At 29.6% G+C, this 24,047-nt stretch overlaps 1 protein-coding gene across 2 annotated transcripts; it reads right to left on the bottom strand.

Annotated features, from left to right (window-relative positions):
* Positions 1–14,664: 14,664 nt before the first annotated feature.
* Positions 14,665–18,321, bottom strand: LOC123197235 (phosphatidylinositol transfer protein 3-like). Of its 2 annotated transcripts, none has more exons than XM_044611432.1 (6): positions 18,112–18,321; positions 17,784–17,875; positions 17,387–17,563; positions 16,829–16,939; positions 16,470–16,712; positions 14,665–15,402 (listed from the first exon to the last, which is right to left on the bottom strand). In XM_044611432.1, the coding sequence occupies exons 2-6, from the start codon at positions 17,853–17,855 to the stop codon at positions 14,950–14,952; spliced, it is 1,056 nt and encodes a 351-aa protein (XP_044467367.1). In that variant the 5' UTR covers positions 17,856–17,875; positions 18,112–18,321; the 3' UTR covers positions 14,665–14,949. The 2 variants fall into 2 exon arrangements, with proteins under 2 accessions (XP_044467367.1, XP_044467376.1); XM_044611441.1 differs by having other exon boundaries at positions 16,829–16,927; positions 18,112–18,320.
* Between the last annotated feature and the right edge of the window lie 5,726 nt (positions 18,322–24,047).

Here is a 24,047-nt window from a genome sequence, read left to right as displayed (position 1 = left end):
CAGAATGAAAATTATCTAAACCTTATTTTACTTGCATAAAACCTATTGTTACTCATTTGATTGTATAAGCCCATAATAAATATAACCCAACAATATCTTTTATTTACCCAAGCCCATTTGTTCCTATGTCTACTTAATCTTTTTTCCTACTGTAATGATTGACTTCTTACAAAGTGCGATGAAATAACAAGAACACATACAAGGAAGTATTATTATGTAGATTAATAAATGAGGAACAGATAGATATACTTCCCTAATTAATGTGATACATCTCGCTAATATCTATGAACATTCCTTTTAATTCATATAGTCATCTATGAATTCTATTTCTTATTTTGACTTGAAAACAAAATAACTAAACAAAACAAAAACCCTAGATAAAAATAAAAAAGAAAATTACTATAAAAGGTCGGGTTACCTCCCGATAGTACCTATTTTAAGTTTTTAGCTTGATCCTTATGTAAGCTCAGGTTAGACTTAATCACTCAATGGTCATGATATGCCCACTATGATTTGTTTATTGACAAGATACAGTTTAAGTCATTGTCTATTAACCTTAAACTACTCTATGTGGATACCTGACTATCGAGAATTTTATTTCCTTAGGACAAGTCTTAGTTAAGAGTTTAATAGAAGGATGAAGTCACCTTCTTGGAATTTTTCTTTACTATAGGCTTGTCATGCCATTTATTCATTCTTTCCTTGTAATTTGAGCGTTTTCATATGTGTTAAGGCGAAACTTTTCTAGTTCATTAAGTTGTAGTAATCGCTTTTCTCTAGCTTTTCTAACATCAAAGTCTAGAAATCTGGCAGCCCAATAGGTTATGTGCTCTAACTCAACCATATAAGAGCCTATATGGATATGTTCCAACTAGAGTCTACTATGTAGCATAGTAGGCCTAAAGTGCATCATCTAGCTGCATAATCCAATCTTTCCTAAAGATGCTCACTATTTTCTTTAGTATGAACTTGATATCTTAGTTTGAAATTTCTACCTAATCGCTGGTTTGCAAGTGGTAAGGTGTTGCAACATTGTACTTCTTTAATAGTCTTTCTATTAGGTAATTGTAGAATTACGATCTACCATCGCTTATGATTGCTCTAGGTGTGCCCAAATAAGTGAAGATGTTCTTTTTAAAGAATCTGACTACTCCTCTTGCATCATTGGATAGAGGGTCATGGCTTCTACCTATTTTGATACATAGTCAACTATAACTATGATATAATGGTTTTCATATGACGTTGGAAATGGTTCCATCAAATTGATCCCTCCAAACATAAAATAATTTGACTTATAATATAATACTCAGGGGTCTTTCATCTCTTTTTGATATGGTCTTGATTCGTTGGCATCAGTCACATTTACTTACGAACTTTTTTGCATCTTGAAACAACATAGGCCAACAGAATCTGCGTTACAACACTTTTGCTACTATCCTGGAGATTAAAGTGTCATCTAGTTTTTATCGAGTGATAATGAGTCAGTATATTGTGTACTTCATTATACGACACACATCATCGTATCAGTCTATCATAACACCACTTGTATAGCAGTGATTCTTCCAAGAAAAAACTTTTTTGCATTGTACAAAAACTTTTCCATTAGAGGAAATTAAGAAATAGGATATATAACTCTACATACTAAGTAAGTCACTATATATGCATACCATGACATGGTCCACTTGGATTTTGTCATTAGCTGTTCATTGGGGAACGTATCATCGATTAGTAATTCTTCGTCTATTCTACCATAAATATCATTTTCCAGTCATGATAGATGATCAACAATGAATTTTCTACACATTTCTTCTCTCATAACTCCAAATCGAATTCTTATAAGAGTAGTCTTCATCATATTAGATAAGGCTTGAAATCTTTTTGGTTAGGTAGGTATTTCAGTACTATGTGATTTGTATATACAATCATCTTAAAACCTACTAAATATGATCAAAATTTGTCAAATACAAATATAACACCCATCTCTAGGTGTATACCCTTAATGAGAATGTACTAGAAAAGACATGCATAGTTGAACTATTTAAAAACTTTAATGCATAATCATAATTATAAAATATGCAAAAATATGATGTAATAAAAACAACTAAAGGCTCCAGTCCTAATCTCTTAATTATGCCTCTAGTAAAAAACATGTGTGGCACCAGAGTTAATTAAAACATATAAAAGACAAGTATGAAATAGTAACTGACCCGTCACAATTGTAGGGTTAGCATCTACTTATGTCTAAGTAGCTGTGAATAAACAAACTTATCATCCCCTAACTATCTACTTTACTAGGGTTGGTATTACTACTAAGGTTGTGCGCTATTTGGTAAAGTGTTTTGGTTGTTTACATTTGTAGCACACATTCTGTCTAGCTAAACACTCACTGGTATGCCTCTTGCCATATCTATGACATATAGGGGAATTATCATGTTTGGGTTACTCCCCTTTTCTCTGTTTCTTACCCCTCAAGTTCTTCTTATTCTTAGGCTAGAAGACTCTTTTGCCTTTGCTATCTTTGTCAGGACCATCTTTACTACCTCTTCTTTGGTTGCCACCAGTAATCAACTAACTTTGACTTTGCCTCTACACATAGGTTGGTGGTGTAAGCTCTTTCAACAATTCTCTATCCCTGGCCATATGTTGCCTCATGGTCTCAAACTTCAAGCCTTGATCGAAGGCCTCTAAAAAAGTCTTAGAAGGATTATCTCTCATCATCACATCCTTGGTTATATCTAACCTCAGCCCTTTATAAACATATCCAACTTGTCTTTTTTGAACTAGCCATGCTAGAAGTAAACTTGGCCAATAAGTTCAACTTGGTCAAAAACTCTTTGACTAACATGTTTTTCACCTCAGATAGAGGAACTCTTAGGCCTTCACATACATGATATCAACTGACACATACTCTGACTCAATGACCTATCTAAAATCTACCCATGACATCTTTGAAACTCATCAAGTCTCACATAGCTTCTACCACTAGACCTCAACATTATCCTTTAACAGGAGAGGTATACTAGATCTTATCAATATTTGTCATTAAGTAAATCCTCATGACATCCTTCACTACCTCAAGCCACTTCTCAGTTGGCAGTCCTTTTAACATTACACTATCTCTGAAATTTGGGGGTTGATGATGACTAGATAGGTTATCGATAAGATGTGTTTGTCATTTGCTACTATTTCTAATCTCAATTCAAGGTGTTCTTGCACTCTATTTATTCTGTTAAGAAGGTGTCTCTATGTCTAACTACTGTTCTAGCATCGATGAGGCTTGGGCTAGATGCCCTGTATTGGCTAACATTTCTCTATTCTACCTCAGAACCTTCTCCATAATTTGGTAGATGGTAACATTATCAATGAAGGGTGCAACTAGCATGTCGGATACTTATCCCTGAGCCTCAGCTTGGTTCTTCTCTTGACTAGGGACATCTAGGGCATCTTTGATTAATCTCTTAGATCTTCTTATCCTGATATCATAACAATCTTTAGGCATATATTACTTTTAATCTGAAAGCAAGTATATAACACTTACAGTTGTAAGCATGCGAGGGTGATCAACACTGCATGATAGACTACTTTCTTAACTCTATATGCATTTTTTAAACACATAAAACTTTTCACCTTTTTGTATACAAGATCATACTCTGATACTATAAATGTAAAACTTTTTTTTAAGTATATATCCCTGATGAGAATATACCAGAAGAGACATGCACAATTCAACAATTTGAAAACTTTAATGCATGATCATAATTAAAAAGTGTGTAAAAAAGTGATGTAATAAAAATAACAGCTTTATTGATCAAATTAATAAAATAAATGTATGTGAAATCTCTATCATAAAATGACCATATAAATCGTGAGTAAACCAATGTGTCTAAAAGTAATAATGATAATAATAAAAATGCTAAATATATCTCTGGTAAAAAATTGGAATGATATAAATGTCTTTATCCTCGTGTAACTGCTCATTGGACTGTTGGATCCCCACCTATCCTACTACTCACCTTTATCTGTAAAACATACAAAAGAGAACACATGAGTAAAACTCAGTAAATAAAGACCGTTTGGCATCCTTAGATACTAAATTATTTGGTAGTAAAACTTGTGTTTTGTTTGTAACCTAAATATTATCACACTACAGCATGTCGGTACCCTAACATAGATCATTTACGCAAACTGCAGAGACCTAAGCTAGAATCGGTATATCAATGCCCCAGTGAAAGTTGCTATAGTGCCTCATGCATATGCCAAATATTCTATTGGGTTATCCAACTGGAACACTCTGATCACATCAAAAATCTCTGATAGTTGCTTCTTCCCTTATCACATAAATTGATCGAAACTACTAACTAACCATTTGAAGATGACCACTACCTCAAGTACATATGTGGTGCATCTCATTGATCACAAGAAGAATATCTGAAACCTTCATCCTTACCATACACACTTAAACTAAATTAGGTGGCTATACACCTTAGCACTGAGTACATGATGATATTTGCTCTCACAAATATCAACACTTATACACATAGTTGGCGACTATCTAGTTGTATGACACTAGCTTTAAGGTTGTTGAATTTTTGACTCAAATTTAACTTGATCTAAGTTTATGTTATCGTCCAAAAAGTTGGGCACCTCATCTATATCTTTCTTCAATTTTTTATCCTTTATTACCTTATTATTTTTACTATATAACTCTTCCTTCTTTTACACATAGCCTAAGGGCATACTCATCTTTTCATTTTGTCTAAGGGTACACGATCGTGTGCTTTTCAACCTATACACATGTGCCTTTTAAACCATATACACAGATGTGAGACACTCAACACACGGTCATGTATAAAGCAGATGCATATGGGGAGTTAACTTGGATGTACTCCTATGTACTTAGATCCATATATACGAGCCACGTTCCTTTAGGGCATGTCATCCACTTTTGAAAAGTCATACACGAGTGTGTGTCTCATACCACATGACCATGTATTTCTCCCTTCAAAATAAGTGCAAGATCTTCAAAGTTTCAAATTTTCTTGAATGATAAACAGGCATGTATGGGACCATACACATACACGTTTGTGTGTCATGATCTATAAATTGCACCCTACGATTTCTACACCTTTTCAATAATGATCTCAGTGGTCCACACAAAGTAAATACACAACAATAATCTTAAAGCATCCTAGACATTATATTTTCACTATCTTTTTAACTATAAGACACATACATAAAATCTCATGGCATCAACTCTGAAAACAAAAATCTTTCAAGCCAAAACATATGTTCTTCACACAACTCAAAAACTAAGCATGCTTATAACTTATTCTATTCACAATCACGTCTAAATCAGCCTAGATTATGTATTTAACAGAAAAGGATTTGTAAAGAGTAGGATCCAATGAGGAAGGTCATTCCGCTTACTTGGATTCTGGTAAAAACATCTTTCTAACACAATTATAATCATTCCAGTGATAGGCAACAACTCCTCCGGTGGTCACAAACTCCTTTCTCACACTCGCTCACTTTTTGAGTGGCTTGAAAGTAAAAGGATATGTGTGAGTTAGGGTTGACTACTTTTTTTTTTATCTTAAGGATGTGATATATGGGTGTGTATGGATCATACACGGCCATGTGTGTAATTGTCTAACTAAGGCAACTTCTTATTTTGTTGTAATCACAATCTAATCCACTTTTTGACTTTTTGTTGACCATACACGGGTGTGTACTTCTAAAATCTAAAGAAATTACCGAATTTAAAACTAAAAAAAGACTAAAATGTCTTTAGGTTTATCTGTGGATGTTATAACAAATACTACTACCAGTAATTCTTTTTCTGTAATGGCATAGTTTATATGTACTTCATCTAAAGTCTGGTTTGCATAATAGATTGCATATGGTTTGTTGTCTTTCTTTTGTATTACCCCTACAGTATAGTCACTTGTGTCACATATTACCTTGAATGGTAGGGTCCAATCTAGTGGTCACATAATTGGTGTTGAGATTTATACTTCATTCAACCTGCAAAACACATTAACATAATCATCATTAAAATCAAAAGTTGCATCTTTTACAAGTAGGTTAGAGAAGGATTTTACTATTTTTTAAAAGTCTTTTATGAATCTTCTATAGAAACCAATGTGTCCAAGAAAACTTATAACCCTTTTATGAATCTTCTAGTGGTAGTTTTTTAATTACTTTTACTTTTGCATGGTCTACTTTTATCCCTCGTTCAGATACCATGTGTCCTAATACAATCTTTCTCTAACTATAAAGTAACACTTTTCCTAACTAAGTATAAGATTTATTTCCTCGCATCTTTGAAGTACCTTAGATGGTAGCTAAGAAATTGTCAAAGGCATTATCATACACTGAAAAATCATCCATGCAAACTTCTTTTATACATTCAATGAAATCGGAGAATATGTCATCATGCATCATTGGTTTGTGGTGTGTGCATTGTAAAGACTAAAAGGGTATTTTTCTATAAGCAAAGGTTCCATATGGCAAGTGAACATAGTATTTTCTCGATTATCTAGATGAATTGAGATTTAAGGAATCTTAAATACCTGTAAAAATAGTAAAAATATGAGTAGTTAGTCAATCTTTCCAATACTTGGGATCTAAAAGAATCTTAAATATCCATCAAACTATTTGTTCTCATTTTTCATGACTGTCATCTTTCTTTTCCAATGTATTACATGTACTAGGCTTATCCAATTGATATAAGAAATAGTATGTATAACTCTTGCATCTAATAGCTTCATGACTTCTTCCAAACAACTTCTTTCATATTAAGGTTAAGTTTCTACTAATTTTTTATGCATGGCTTATGCTCGTTCAACATATGTATATAGTGCATGCATATAGAGAGAGACTAATGCCTTTCAAGTCATGGATATTATATCTAATTATTTTTTGTGCTCCAACAATAGTTGTATTAACTTTTCTTCCTACTCAACATTTAAATCAACATTTAGAATAACAAGATACGTAAAGTCTGGTATGAGATATGCGTACTTTAGCTTAGCAAGTAATGGTTTTTATTTTACCTGAGGTACATCTTTTACCAATGGTTTTGGTATTTTTGTGTTTGGTTGTATTGTTACTTGTTGAATATCCTCAAATTTAAGTCGTGATAATGATCATGTTGCTTTTATAGCCTCTAGTTGTTATGCATATGTTACTATTTCAAGTTTTTCGTGATTTGTAAAGTTATTATGGAGTAGACATGATTCAAGTGTATCTTTTAGGAAGGTTTCCTTGAATATCTCACTCCCGCATTATCTAATGACATCTCTTTTGTAACAAGAATTAATGGTAGAAACTTGTGTTATTATTTTAAACAATTGAATTCTACCTTTTTTGGCCTAATCTCAAATGTTAGTTTTCCATTTTTCACATTTATGACAGTCTCAGTGGTTGCTAAGAATGGCAGTCTAAGGATTATGGGGACATAAGCGTCTTCCTTCATTTCTTGACTAGAACATAGAATTTACCCACTCATATTGGAACATTTTCCAATACTCCATTTGAATACTTAATAGATCTATCGGTGACTTGTAGAGTCATTGTTGTTGGTTTGAGTTCTTCTATATCCAATCTTTTGTAGATTAAGAGTAGTACAAGACTGATACTTGCTTGTAAGTTGCATAATGCCTTGTTGAAAGATTTGTTCCCCACTAAGCATGGTATAGAGTAACTTCCTAGGTCTTTCAATTTTGATGTTAATTTATTTTGAAGAATAACACTATATTCTTCTGAGGGGGCTACTGTTTCAAACTCTTCTAGCTTTCTTTTGTTCAAGAGTATACTTTTTAAAAATCTTTCATATCAAGGCATCTAAGTTATCACTTCAACAAATAGTACGTTAAAATGTACATGCTTAAATATTTCTAGAAACTTGTCAAACTATTGGTCCAATTTTGCTTTATGATATCTTTGAGACAAAAAAGAAGTATGGTATTTGTTCTATCTTGAGCCTTTCTTTTTTTGTTCCTTGGTGGATTGTATAATGTTTGTTGTATCATTGGCTAATAATATGCTCTTATCCAAAGGTTCTTCTATACTTTCTTATATGATTGGTTTATTAAGGTGTGTGGAGTTTGGTTCTCCATTTGTGTTTCTACTCTTGGTGGTTATTTCTTTGCACCGTTCTCTTGAATTGATTGGGTAGCTTGGTAACTTTACTTGATCATATGAATTACATGAAGACACATACTAGTTTAGTTGTACTTCAAGCATTATGTTATATATGGCTAGTTGCTCATTCTTTTAGTAAGATACTTAATGGACTCTTCTTGAACTTGTGTCTTTTGATTTTGTGCTTGAATGAAACTCTCCATCATTAGTTCTAAGTTGGATTTTTATTTCTTTGGTGTAGGATGTAAAGGTTACGATGGTGGGATCCTAATCTAAAATTATAGTGGTGATGGCCTGAAGTTCTAGCTAGTATTAGTTTGAATAGGTTGGTTGTTCCATGAAAAATTTAGGTGATTCCTTCAACCTGGATTATAAGTGTTTGAATATAGATTCCTTTACCCTCTCTGATTAAAATTAATCATATTTGCTTGTTCCGAGTCTTGTTCATTTGGGAATGCATTTAACGTACCACAGTCTATATTAGCATGTGATCCACGTATATCTCACATTGTATTATAATGCCAACTGTTTTCATGTCCATTCTTTCCAATTTCTTCGTTAGAACGTTGAGTTTCACGTTGACTATAGTTATTCCATCAGTTTCATAGATTCTCATTGATTTTCTTGGTGTTGTATCATTATACCATAACAAACTGTTTGTTGCCATTCGTTCAATCAATTGTAATTCATTCTCTATTGTTAGCCCTATAAATGATCCATTAGTTGCTACATCTAGAGTGGTTTTGATGTGTCATGACGTTCAATTATAGAACGTTTGTATCAACAACTAATCAAGAAGATTGTGGTATGGGTAGTGCCTCTATAAATCCTTCTATCTTTCTAGTGCTTCATAAAAAGTTTTTTCATCCCTTATAGTAAACATAACGATGTGCTTTCTATCTTTGATTGTTTTTGGCTAGAAAGAACTTTGTCAATAATGTTTGTGATAAAGCTTGCCAAATCATGAAAGATCTTAGAGCTCTAAACTCAAGCTAAATAGTCGTTTTATCCCTGAGTGAAAAAAAAAATTTATCCCCGCTTAACTACCGCGTTTAGCACTCCATTTAATCTGAAGGTATAGCATATATGTACAAAATTTGCTAAATGTGCATGTGTATCTTTAAATACTACTCCTATAAATTGATTTTGTTAGATCATATGTATAATGAATGGTTTGATCTTATAGTTGTTAACATTAATTAGTGGTTGGACAACACTTGTGGTAGTGTCTCTAGTGGATGGTATGACATAATCTTGAAATAAGTACAACTGAGGTGATATTTCAGTTGTATTCAAATTAGGGTTTGTTTATAGGTCTTCCATATTAACTTCTTGTCCTTGTTTTCTTTTTGTCAAATTGCTTATTGTTCTTTCTATCTCGGGGTCAAAATCTAATCTTTTTCTCATCCTCGATTTGGTCATGCACTAGGTAAGTTTGCAAGAAAAAGGCTAAAGTAATTAACTTGTTAATTAAAAAAAAAAAGAAGAAAAGTTCCTTCATCTAGCAAGATTGCAAATGGTATTAGAATCAATTTTAACACCAATTCGCCGCAACAACGTCAAAAACTTATTATGTCTCGCTCGCAAGTGCACAAATCGTCAAGTAATATAATAGATATTAATCATATAAGGATTGGGAAAACTGACTATGAATTTGTTTCCAAACCTGTATTAGCTAAGGAGATCTAATGTACAAATATAACTATTGCTACTTTTTAAACTACTAAAACTAGATATGCAACTAACTAAAGGAATAAGTGAAATACAATTATAACACTACTACTAAGTTCATATAATAGAGGACTTCTAAGACTTTAAGTTTCACTGACAATCCCACATAAATCTATAAATTGGATAAAACTGTTAAAGTAATCGTGATGTGATATTGGTTGGATATTCTATGTTACCTTAGTTTCCATTACGAGGTTAACTAGACATGTAAATATTAAAGGGGTCCCTATTTTCATGGTCACTTGGATAATAACTACTCATTATGTTCTATGATTCCAATTACTTCACAAGGAATTGACTTATCTCTAGTATCAACTTTTCAAGTTCAATGAATGTATATACTAACTCAACATCTATCTTTCGATAATCTATGTGATTCTACTGACATGTGTAAAGATAGACTCTTATCTTCATCACAAGCAAAGAATAACCATTTATTAAATCATAAATAGTGATATTAATAATATAAAATAATATACTATAGACTTATGGGAACTGTCGGATTCCCCTTGGTTCCTAGAAATAAAGAAATTAATCACTCATACTGAAAACAAACAAACAACAGCAATTATGCAATAACATTATACTCAAAGCAAAGAGAATAAAAGATCATATATAGATGATGTATGCATGCTTCAAGTGTCTGGCTGTCACTTTTGTCTTGCTATCGTGTGCTAAAACTGGTACTCCTAATGGCTTTCAAAATGCAAGTAGTGAACTGTTGTATCACTCAAAGCTTTCACTATAAATTGCTTTGAGAGAAAGAAAGTCTATTCTTTTTTAATGAGTCAAACGACTTTACATATGTCCTTCTCCCTATTGTAACAAGAATGTTTGGTTCTTTCTTCATCTCTTCGTAGTGTTGAATTCGTTTCTTTTTTGATCCTCTGATGTTGACAACTACGGATTTGTTTCATGTTTCTTCATTGTGTATCCACATTTTCCTAATGCAATCAAGACACTTCTATGATTTCTTATGTTTTATGTCTCTTTTTTCCTACAAACGAAAATAAAGTAAATAAATAAAATATCTAGAAATATTAATATTATTTAGTTAAAATCCTAAAGTAATTTATTACTAAAATGCATAAATTTATGTTTTAGACATTTTATACAGGCGTATATTTTGAGTGTAACAAGGAAGCATGAGAATGTTGTTCCATTGGAGAACAAGGAGAGAAAATGTATTTTTACTAGAAAATTAGGAAGAGCCTTTTGGAAACCTTCCTTTCAATGTTAAATTGTTAATGTGAAAAATTACACCAACAAGAAACACGTAAAACTAAAGATGTGATTTTGCATAAGTAAAAAATTTATAATCGAAACAGTAGTGTAATTTTGTGTAAACAACAAACAAAACATGGACATTCTTAAAGTGATTTAGCCAATTGCTTAGGAGCTTATGCACATTGTTATATTATTAAATATTTTGGTCAAATTTTGGTATAATAATTGTAAAAAATAAAAAAAGTAATTGATTGGACTATGAAATTATCTAAATTTGTTATTCTTGTTGTTTTTGAATGAAGGAGTTTTTCTCTATACTTTGAGTTGATCAACAAATAGGAAAAAAAAAAGGGACCAGACAATAATGATTCTTTTCAATAAAATCCTTTTGAACAATTAGGGTTAGACTCGAACCGAACCTGTTTGAGCTCAAACTCGAATGAGCTTGAAATGAGTCGGTCTTATACGAGCTCGAGTTACTTGTTAAATTTTTCAATTAAAAATATTGATACAAAACGACATCGTTTTAATCAATATGTATTAAAACAATATCGTTTTAATAACGAAAAACGAATCGAGCTGAGTTTAAACTTGACTTTCATGAGCTCGAGCTCGAACTCGAGCTCAGTTATATGTAAACCGAGTTTGAGCTTGAGTTCCAACTTGACTCAGTTCGAATCCAGTCCTATGAACAATATAAGGTCATTTATGTCTTTCAAATAAAATAAAATAATGAAAATTCTAACATAAAATTTCAAAAAAGAAAAAAATAAATAAAAGGAACTCATCTAACCCCACTCTCAGCCTCAATCTAGTCCCAGTTCACCCCACTGCTACTTGTAACCTCACCTTGTAACACCTCACCCTGTAACACCACACCTTGCACAGCACAGCATAACCAAAAAAGGCAAATTTAGGTATGAGAGTGATGGGCGTTATAAAGTGGTTTTTTCTTTATTGTTTGGAATTGCTTTCATTGACTTTGATTTTTGTTTGTCATTGATGATTATTTAATTTAGGCTGTTTTGTGGGGTTGGATTGGTTGTTTGGGTTTTTTTAGGTGTTGGGTCTATTTTTGTGGTTGCACTTTCGTGGCGTTGGATTGAGTCACTTGTGGTGTAAACGGTTTCCAATTTTATTGGTGGCTTGTTGGGCAGCCTAGCCTATAGATTAAGGGCAATATTATGGATAATATATATATATATATAATTTGAATATATAATCGATGTAATATTTATGGGATGAGATATTATTTTTATTTTTTAATTCAAAATTATCTAATTATATAATAATATATTATATATATATTCAAATTATGTATCAAAAGTGTATGCATATATTTTTATTAATAGATTAATGAGTTCATTTCTTGTCACAACCTAATATGTATAAAAGATACAACAACAAATTCTAAATAAAACAGAGCTCTACGTTAAAAAAATATATATATTATTGTTTTAAATAATGTGATAAAGAATCAATAACCTTCAAAGTGCATATAGCTTAAGTAATTTTTTACTACTAAAAATGAAAAAATTATTACAAAAATAAATTAAATAGTATAAATTATTATTATAGTTAATAAAATTGATATGTATAAATAATTATTATGTTTAATTGATACTAATAAAAAATATATTTGTTACAACCAAATATGTATAAAAGATCCATCAACAAATTCTATATTAAAATAAAGCTCTCCATTGAAAAAAATATATTATAGTTTTAAATAATGTGATAAAGAATTAATAAGCTTCAAAGTCCATATGATTTGGGTAATTTTTTATAATTAAAAATAAAAAATTATTATAAAAATAAATTAATTGGAAGATTAAATAGTATAAATTATTATTATTATATATAATAAAATTTATATATGAAAATGATTGTTACGTTTGGTTGATAGAAATAAAAAAATATAAATTTGGTAACTAAGAGAATATAAATATGTTATTTTGCTTAAATTTTCTGAAAAAATTATTAGATATGAATTAATGGTACATTTAGTTTAATTAATATGTCTAATGTTAAAGTATCTGTTTTGTAAATTTAATTAAAATAAAATTGTAATAAATTTAATATTATATTAATATTTTTTAATACATGTAAGTAGTAAGTAGATTACTTTTTATATTATTTATTATATGAATTATCAAAATTTAAGTAATAAAAATATAATACTGAAAAATTGTCTGAATCTAAATGCCCCTTACTATTTTCTCAAAACCCCACAAAAAAGGAAAAATCAAGTAAAAATCTCTTAATCCTAAATCTTATACACTAAGGGTGCGTTTGGTTGAAGGTTTTTAAGATTACCTTGGTAATCTATCTTTTATTCCCTTGTTTGGTTTGTCAGTGGTAATATAGGTGGTAACCTGATTACCATCTTCACCTTAGGTATTTAAAGATTACTGGGGTAATCTTGAGTTTATTATAGAAAAATTATTATTTATTAATTTTTTGAGATAAAAATAAATTTATTTTTAATTAATATGACAAATAATATAAAAAATATTTAAAAATAATTATATTCAAGGGCATTTAAATAAAATAATTTACTAGTAATCTTTTGTTATCTTTAACCAAACACAATAATTATTTATACCTATCAAATTTTATCAAACATAGTACTCATTTATACCCAGTAATCTTCTAAGTAATCTATCTTTAAGGTAATTTTTCTATTTTAGTAATCAAACATTACCCAAACCAAACGCCCCCTAAAAGGGGTGAAATTGTAAAAATGTTAATTTTGTTAGGTTCTGCAATAGCATGTCAAAATCTTTCTAGCAATACTTCAGATCGATCATAACCAGAAAAATAAAGAGAAACAATATTGGATAGGTGACAGATTTCAGTGGGAATTCAGCTAGGGAAATAGGATGAACAAGGATCAAGGTGTCTCAATTCTATCAACTCAAACTAGTACAAGACTCAGTCTTAACACTAGGCGAACTCAGCAATAATAATTTGAACTGTCTGAATACCCAGAATGGAACCAGAATCAATCAAATAGGTTTAGAATAGGAATCTATATGGAACCATGACATTAAGCAAGTTTATTAATATGTTAGAGTTGATGAAAATATGATTTTATCATTTTCAAAGTTGCTCCAACTAACAAAAAATTTCTGGGTATGTCACTGTAAAAAACCAAATGTAATAAAAAATTATTTCATGGACTTGGGTGGGTTTGGGGTTGCAGTAACTTTTCGTATCATCACTTATTTCATAAATTTGTCAATCAAAAATTGTAGTATACTAATTAGAAATTTGCTTATACAACAAACTGATTATGCTATAATTTATGTTAGTTTAGAAATCCAAAACTAGGTTTCTTGAGCATTTAGAATTCAAAAGCTTGGAAGGGTTAATCACAAAAATATCCTAGAAAAGTTTCAACTGAACAGGGTGTGGCCGGCCGACCACTCCTGGCGGCCCCCGAGTTTAGTCACCTAGAAATTTGTGAGTGAAGGGTAGACACTTTCAACACGATTGCACTTGCTGGCATCTTAATTTTAAAAAATCACTCGAATTTGTTTTCTTACTAGAAATCACTAAAATAAATAAATGACATGTTTGAAATAAATTATGCAAGAAGATCTTATCATTCGGTGAGACAGCTTTCTTCGTTTTACCTTTAGATAGTTGACAGATCTCTAATATCAGCTTGTGGAAGAATCTTCTTCCACAACTGACATACAAGCCTTTTGTATCATTACAACATTTCAGTCAAGATCTTTCTCAGAAGAATTAATTGTATAAGATGCAAAAAGCATGTTCAAATTTTGGAAGAAGAATTATAAAAGTAGAAGCCATGTTCATATTTCAGGCAAACTCACTCATTTAACTCTGAAGCTTTGGCTCTGCTGCTTCAATCTTTGCATCATCCTCGCTGTTTAGGGTCAGTACATCTGCTTTGCTATCTATGCATTCCACCTTTGCAGCTGGTTCATCAAATGATGATAACTCAGACTCATCAGAAGATTCAGAAGAGGGGTCAGGAGCCAATGACTCTGACCATTGTTCTGAAACTTCATGTGATTGAGCTGCAACTGATGATTGGGTAATTGGCACAGAAGATCCGGAATTCATGCTGCCAGACTTTTTAGCATCATCCTCCCTCATACGTTTTGCGTATGCTTCATAGTTGAACCCAGCTGTGTTTTTCCCTCCAAATGCAGATTCTAACTTATCCACATCAAAGAGGGCTTCCATTATCTTCTGGCTCTGAGTGTCATCAGAGTAGGCGAATCTTACTTTTTTGTATGTCTTTGGTTCAAGAAAAGGCTTCACCAACTGTAACCAAAAAGAAGTTTTATCATAAATCTCATAAAAACATATTAATAAAAGTTCATAGCAAATTTGCTTGGTGTAGGGCATTGACAGAGCATGAGACACCAATTCTTCAATTTTCAGCAGTTTTATGATGAAAAAGCTGTAATATTTTCTTTGCATTGTTAAGCTCATTCTTCAAATTCAGATTTAAAAAATAGAAAAATGGTATGAAATTGCTAACTGAGACTCCTAGAATATTCTGAAAGAGCGATCTCATGTAAAAATAAACTACTCATAGTTATCAATAGGCCAAAGTTATAAACCAATTAAATTAAAACTACACTTGGAACTGATATTTAAAGCAGACTGCATCTCTCATTTTGGATAGAGACTGACAGAAGAGGTCCTTACATCAGTATCCAAAGATTTTAGTAGGGATAGAGTAATACACATTATGTATATTGGTAAGTCTTCACTTATGAGGACATTCACATTTTTTGAAGTTCACTCTACTCATGAATGTATGAGCTGATTATAGAAACCATGAGTCTATAGGAGTTGACAAATATTTTCTATAGCTAATTCACTTTATAAATAAAGACAGAATTCCTTAAACTCCATCAAATAGCAATGCTGAAAGTTATTTATGCAATCAGAATTTGAGTGAATTTAAGTCCATATTTGAAGATTCAAATTTGCAGATGAAACCTCAACTTAAAGGAAAAAAAATGGCTGCACAAGTTACAAGACAAAGAAATAGTAGAATGACTTGATCTGATGGTTCACAAATTATCATTACTTGTTATGAAAAGAAAAAAAAGGTCACTGATTCTAACCCAATTATATATTCTCAATGCAAAAATAAGAAACAGATTTAGTGTTTCAGTAACTGTTTATCACACAGCCTACATAAGTATATGGGCATCCCTAATGAACGATTAATGGAAGTGGAGGGTAAGCATATTCTCCAATGACATGGTTGTGACAACATAATACTGTTAATCCCTGTACTGTATTAAGATTTACAGAGTACTTGCCACACTACAAATCGAAAGACAAATTATATAAAAATGGAGTGTAAGACATACCGCCCAAAAAGATTCAAATACTTTAGGAGGATTATAGAGGATTGCCAGACCCAATCTCTCGGGGTAATGATTCTGCAAGACATTAGCTGTTTCTCGAGTCACCTTAATTGATATGCTAGACATCGTCCACCCTTGAAAATCAATAAGCCAAACCATTTGCCCCTTCTCAGGATTCAAATGCATTATAGCATTTTCCATACAATATACCAAGTACTTGATCTGTGATTCTGTTGATTTTGTATTCTGACAGAATGCAATTGTATAAACTTATCACCATTATTTTCAATCATTAAACTGATAGTTGTAAAAACAATAACAAAAAAAGATGACGAACTATGTAGTAATACTGATGCAAGCACCTGGAAACCTGGCCTCAAAATAAGAACTGTCCTTCCACACTTGTCATAGTAATCTGCTCTATATATTTTTCCAGTTTCAGCTTCTTTTGCAATTTCTTCCTGAAGAAAGGACAGAAGGCTTTTTATCTTAATCAACAACCAAGCAATGTAAAGTAAAGGCTGCATAAAACTAAGTAGCATCATTGACACTGTTTAGATAAAATCAAAATCTGAACCAACACCTTGACTCCAAAATAACAGTAAATTCAGTTCCAACTTTTGGCCCAATTGATACTTTTTTAGGACGTTGCCTTAATTGTATTGGTTTATCCCTGAAAGACAGTAAACTATCTATATATAAAAGGAACACACTAATTGAGTGAATTCTCAAAACTATTTGAGACACGCAGTTCGAAATAAGAAACCGATTAGTAAACCAATCAACCAAATAGCTCAGTTAGAATGGAACTTCATTGCAAATACAACTTAGTATATCTTTCTATTTAATTTTCTTCCTTCAAGAAGCCAAACTAATTATTAAAAAAAAAAAAAAACAATTGAAAAGCATGAAACTCATACCCATCTGATGTTCTCTGGCTTGTATTGCAGCCTCCATTTCAAGCTTTCCGCTAGCATTTTCGTTGCCTTCTTTGTATTCCAATTCCTTGCTATAAGATATCTTATTATTGACTCATCCGAACAAAGAACTGGAAGTTTATCAGCCTTAGGTCCCAACATTCTCCTAACATCATTGATCTGAATCAAACCAAACCCAATAAAACATGTAAGAGCTTCTTTCATACAAAAATTTATTAAATTCTAATAAAAAGTTCCCAAAGAATGAGAATCTTTTACAAAATTTGTGCATACAACCAAAATTAGATACGAATATTCAATGAACTATAACAATTTACCAGTAACTACCCACAAAAAAAAAAGGGTCTTAAGCAGCACACGCATTCATCAAAATTATTACCTTAGCTTGTTGTTCTTCTGGTGACAAAGATTTCTCAGTTAAACATGGTGGTCTTGACTTTCGACAAGACATTGCTTCAAATTTTTAATCAACTGGAATGAATTAAAAAAAAAAAGTATCAGAATGTTAATCATGTTACAGATAGAATCTAGAAAATAAGTCCCTACTCTGCCAAAATTATTCAATTTTTCCCATCATATTTTCATTTATATCAAAACCAGGGAAAGAAAACATGCGCTGCAGCAACAAAAATTAATTAAAAATTCTTATAAGATTCCTTCCGTACATTATTAATCATATAAAAATATAATTATAGAGAAGAATTTACCTTTTTCCCGTAGAGGATACCCTAATCCAGAGCTTGAAAAATACAAGAACACAGATAAAAGAGACAGTGTTGGGCATATGTATATATTGGAAAAAATAAAAAGAATTTTTTATGGAAATGAAAAAAAAAAAAATTGGTTATCCAAAGATTGAATTGAACGTGATCCTCTGAATGCGTGGTGGTCTAGAAAAACCGACTTTGACCGGCAGATGGCAAATCTAACAATCTAACAACACTTATCCACTGAATCTAAGTTTATGTTTGTTATTCAAAATTTGAATAGTCGTCTGCCTATTTTCTAAACAAACGACATGTCGTCTACGTAATAGTTGACATTAAAGAAATTAATTTGTATGTTATTTTGTATCAAAATACATCTGTTTATTTTTAATATTCTATTTAAAACGTTTTTATAATGTTTAATATCAAAATACCTCTTATATTTTTTTAATATTTTATTTAACCCCCTATAATTATATAATATTTTATTTAACACTCTTGTATAATATCTTGTATCAAAATGCATCGATCTATTCTTAATATTTCATTAAAAACGTTCTTACGATATTTAATATCAAAATATCTTTTATATTTTTCTAATATTTTATTTAACCTCTTATAATTATCTAATATTTTATTTAACAGCTTTGTATGTTATCTTGTATCAAAATATATCTATCTATTCCTAACATTTCATTTAAAACATTCCTATAATGTTTAATATCAAAATACCCCTATATTTTTATAATATTTTATTTAGCCCTTCATACTTATCTAATATTTCATTTAATATTCACGTATGTTCCCTATTATCAAAATACATCTATTAATTCTTAACATGTTATTTAAATCATTCATATATTATGTAATATCAAAATAAACTCATGTTTTTCCTAACATTTTTTTAACCCCCTATAATTATCTAACATTTCATTTAACACATTTTTATGTGGTCTTATAGTAAAATACATCTATCTATTTTTAACTTATTATTTAAATCTTTCATCTATTATGTATTATCAAAATACCCCTCATATTTTTTTTTATATTTTTTTACCCCCTATAATTATATAACATTTCATTTAACATCCTTATATGTTGTCTCATATCAAAATACATATATTTATTCCTAACATTTTATTTGTAATGCTCTTACAATGTTTAATATCAAAATACCCCTCATATTTTTATAATATTTCTTTGACCCCCATAATTATATAACACTTCATTTAACATCATTGTATGTTGTCTTGTATCAAAATATATTTATCTATTCTTAACATGTTATTTAAATCCTTTATATATTGTATAATATCAAAATGCCTCCATATTTTTTAACATTTCAGTTAACCCCTATATTATTATCTAATATTTAAATACCATTTTACATGACATACAAACTAGATTTAACAAATAAAATTAAGTTTTGAGTTAAGATTCGTATAAATACATTTTTTTCACGAACTAACTTTTTTAGTTAAAATTCGCATGGGTCTATCCAAACGAACCCGTATTAATTAGTATTGAGTAAAAATGAGAGTAAGTGTTTGAGTGATATGAGAAGTGTGTGTAATAAAAGTGAGTGAGAGAGTTTATATAGATGTGGTAAAGAGTAATTTTGATATTTTAAAAAAAAATTAGGACATTGTTGCTTAAAAATAGGAAAATTGAACATTTTTATTTAAGAATAAGAAAAATAGACATTTTTAATTAATGAAGGGGGTAAAAAGGATATTTAATATAATTTCCCGAAAGCAAAAACGTGAAAAAAAATATATACATATATTCGTTGATTCTATTGTAAGAAGAAAAACATTGAATTTTCTTTCTGGAGAAAATCGAGTATGAATTTTTTTAAAGAGAAGAAAGAATTCAAACTACTTTTTGAACACAATTAAATATTTTTTGTACTGTTTAAAATATAATTGCAAAAGATTTTTGAAAAATAAAGAAGTTTCAGAGTGCTTAGCAAGGAAACTCTTTGAAATATGTGGCGACCAGGTTGGTCGTCCAGGTGAGTCCCACAGTGAGGGAGAGGTGACGGCGGGATGACCCTGCATAAAGGCAATGGTGCAGTCCTCTCCATGAAGGTGGTTTTTTTTTTTTTTTTAATTTATTCCATGTAAATCCTCTTTTCTACTTATTTTATTTTATTTATTTATTTATTTAATGACTTATTAATATATATCTCTGGTATAAATCCTAGAGTTCTCATTGGACCAGTGGATTCAAAGAGAGTTACTTCGGTTGGAATTAGTGTTTAGTTTGATTCAAATTAAATTTACTCATATTTGAACATTGTATCGATGATTTTATTACCTCATTGATAATACCATTATCCTATTAATAACCTTTGAGAATATCTCTAATTAAATCGAACGAATTTGAATTTGAATTAAAACTAACTATTTAAGATTTGATCCGAATATGATTGAACCCATGTTCAAACATCTTATCGATGATACTATTACCTTGTTGATAATATTATAATCTTATCGATAATCTTTGACAATATTTTTAATTAAATTGAATAAATTCGAATTTGAATTAAATCTAATCATTTAGGATTCAATCCAAATTTGATTGAACCCTTTGTCTGAACTTTGGTCAGTTCAATCTTGCCCTACTCCATTCACCATATACCGAGCAATGCAGTCACCCATCATCTAAGAATTAATTGCCATCTGGGTGGAATCAATCGCACATAATAGGTTAAACTCTAGGTCTAGTAATCAACTCCATAATTATTAAACTAAGTAGGTTAAGAGTAATCAATATCATTTTATATATGGAGTCAACTATTTTGTCACTCAAATTATCATTTATTATTAGTTTACCCAATGTTGTTTCTTTTAGACCTATGGTATATTTGGTTTAAGTAATATTTTATTATTAAAATTGAAATATTATCTAGAAGGCTACCGGTTTAATTACTTATGTTTGATAAATTTGATAAATATAAAAAATTAATATGTTTAGTTATAGATAATAAAAAAATATTAGTATATTATTTTATTTAAATACTCCTTAGTATAATTATTCTAAAATATTTTTTATATTTTTTATTATATTAATTAAAAATGACATTAATTTTATTCTAAAAATTAATAAATAAAAATATAATTATAATAAAATTACGGTAATTTTTTAATATATAAAATAAAAGTAGTAATAAAATTAACAATAAAAAATCATGAGAATATAAATAATAAAAAATAAATTATCAAAGTAATATTTACTTATCCCTAAAATCACAATTATTCGACTAAAGTAATGGTGAAAATATATCCAAAACTTAAAATAGATTTAGTTATATTATTTCTTATTTTCTTTGCAAAAGTTAAGAACAATATTATGCGTATCTATTTTATGTATACACACTTAACATATATTATTATATAATTAAATGATTTTAAATTAAGGATAAAGTAACACTTAATCAAATAATGTCAAATATAAATATGTATTTATTTGTGTATTTAAAGTGAATATACATGGTTTTATTGAAAAGTTAAGGCCAAAAGACTTATTCCCACCCCAAGGTTTATGAAATTTCAAACTCCCATATGCCAACTTTTAAAAACCCAAAACCCTCCCATTATCTACCTTCTGTTAAAATTTTCTATTAGGATAAAAAGGTAAAGTTATCATTTTACTAGTAATGTTAAAAAAATTATAATTTTATTTCATTTTCTTCCTCAGGTTTTGAAAACTGATAATTTTACCATAGCTTCAACTTTTCTAATTTTGAAAAGTGACTTTTCTTTTTTCTTTTTTCGACCACTATCTTTAATGACGATGACCATTTAACAAAAGAAGAATACAAGACGAAGAGACGGTGACCATCTTCGACAAACGAAGCATTGCTGTCGATGAAGAGACAAAACCACCAAAAATTTGGTCAAGTGATTGATGACACATTAGAGTGAATCACTAAGAAGAATGATTGTTGAAAAGAGAAAATGATTTTTTAGAGTTGTAAGTGTAATGTTTTAAATTTTGAGGGAGGCAACTTTAACTCTAAAAATATGAAAATTGTAGGAACCTTAGATGGTGAGGGTGAAAATGTAACTTTTTAAAATTAAGTTAGAAAAAAATTGTTAGTTTTTAAAATAAAGGTGAGAAATTGAAATAAATTATTTTTTTAAAATAAAATCTTAAAATAATAATTTTACTTCTGATAATAATGGTAAAATTTAATAGATAGGTAGATGTTTGAGTTTTTTAAAGTTTATATGTGAGAATTTGAAAAAAGAGTAATATTTGAGTAAAACTAAGTCATTTGGTCTCTTTTAAAGTACAATTGACCGAAACCTTATGTTTAGGCCTAGTTCAATCAATACATGAAAATATAACAATAAGAAATGCCCAAAGGGGATTAATGGTTAAATTTTGTCAAAACGTTTTATTCAATTGAAAACTTATGATTTGATTAAATTCGACCATATAGAAAGAACCCTTGTTGGTTGACTCTGGATGACATCCCTGCTTTTAGCCAACTTTCTTCTTCCTCCCTCCATGAGATTTCTAGCCAAAACTTGAAATTCAACCAAGTTCATAAGTTTTGGCAAGAAAATGCAGGTTTAGTTCTGGGTTTTACATCCATATTTCACATCCAATTCACCCCATTTCACCCAATAACACAACATTTAAATAATAAACTAAACATTCGTCCAAACATACGTATAAACCTTGGATTTTCAATCTAAAATTCAAATACATAAACTAAACATTAGAAACTCTATATACTTAAACCTTTCATCTTTAGGTAACGCAGTCAGTAATAATCAACACAACGACACTCTATCTTTAACACAACAACATTTCACATTTTTTTAATTGATAGAAATAGGAGTAAAAGAAGGGTACACATCTTAAATCATAAGGGTATAACCCACTTTTCTACAATAGCAACTCAATTCAAATTAAAAAAAAAAAAATCTAAATTTTGGTATAACCCACTTTTCGTTTATAGTTTGAAGATGAAGTCAAAGCAAAGGGTTGATATAATTCCAAGGTAAACTATTAGTAAAAATAGTTAAAATTGAAAAAGAACTATAAAACTTTAATTTTAAGTTGGAAGTATACAACAACATCAACAATAATAAAAGCAATTAATGAAATTCTTTTGCTTTTTACCCTAACTATAAAAGTATATTTAGAGTGAATCATATTTTCTTGCCCAAGGTTCGATCTTAAAATATTTTTTTATTCTTAATTGGTATAAATAATATTTTTTTTTTACTAAAATCAAGTATAAATAATATTTTTTTATCTAAAATTAAACTATGTTAATGAAACAATAAATTTAAAAAGTAAAATTACCAATTTATCTTTACTATTTCATTTTTTTTTTAATTTTCATGTAACTTTAATTAATAAGAATTAAAAATAATATTTTAAATACCTAAATTATATAAAAAAAATCTCTTATTTTCCTTTCCTTTTACTATTACCTCTTCTTAGAGATAATTGTGTTTTTGTTATATTATTATATATTCGAAAATAATTATAATTTTTGAAAATATTAGAGGTCTTTTTTAAAGCAAATTTAGGTGATTATTGGCAATTCAAAAAAATTTGGGTGTCTTTTGAAAATTTGGAAATATCAGTATGCTATAATTTAAAAAATGATAATTATACTTTAAAGATATGAACAAAATATAATAAATTGTGGATGTAAATGTTATATTATAACTATTGATACTATATATTAATTTTAAAATATATAAGGGGTTTAAAAAAATTTATAGATTAATTTACGAGTTTTTAAACTTTTTAAGGATTAAATTATCATATTTAAAATGTTTGAATCGATTAAAAAAAATTTTAAACTTTTTTTAAATAGATAATAAAATTATTATATTATTAGTTTTTATAACAAAATTTAATTTGAGGTGAAAAAATATTATTTAGATCAGCGAAGAGAAAGAGAG

The sequence above is a fragment of the Mangifera indica genome, chromosome 2 (assembly GCF_011075055.1).
Source record: "Mangifera indica cultivar Alphonso chromosome 2, CATAS_Mindica_2.1, whole genome shotgun sequence".
NCBI lineage: Eukaryota > Viridiplantae > Streptophyta > Magnoliopsida > Sapindales > Anacardiaceae > Mangifera > Mangifera indica.
This window is presented reverse-complemented; position numbering and strand designations above follow the sequence as displayed.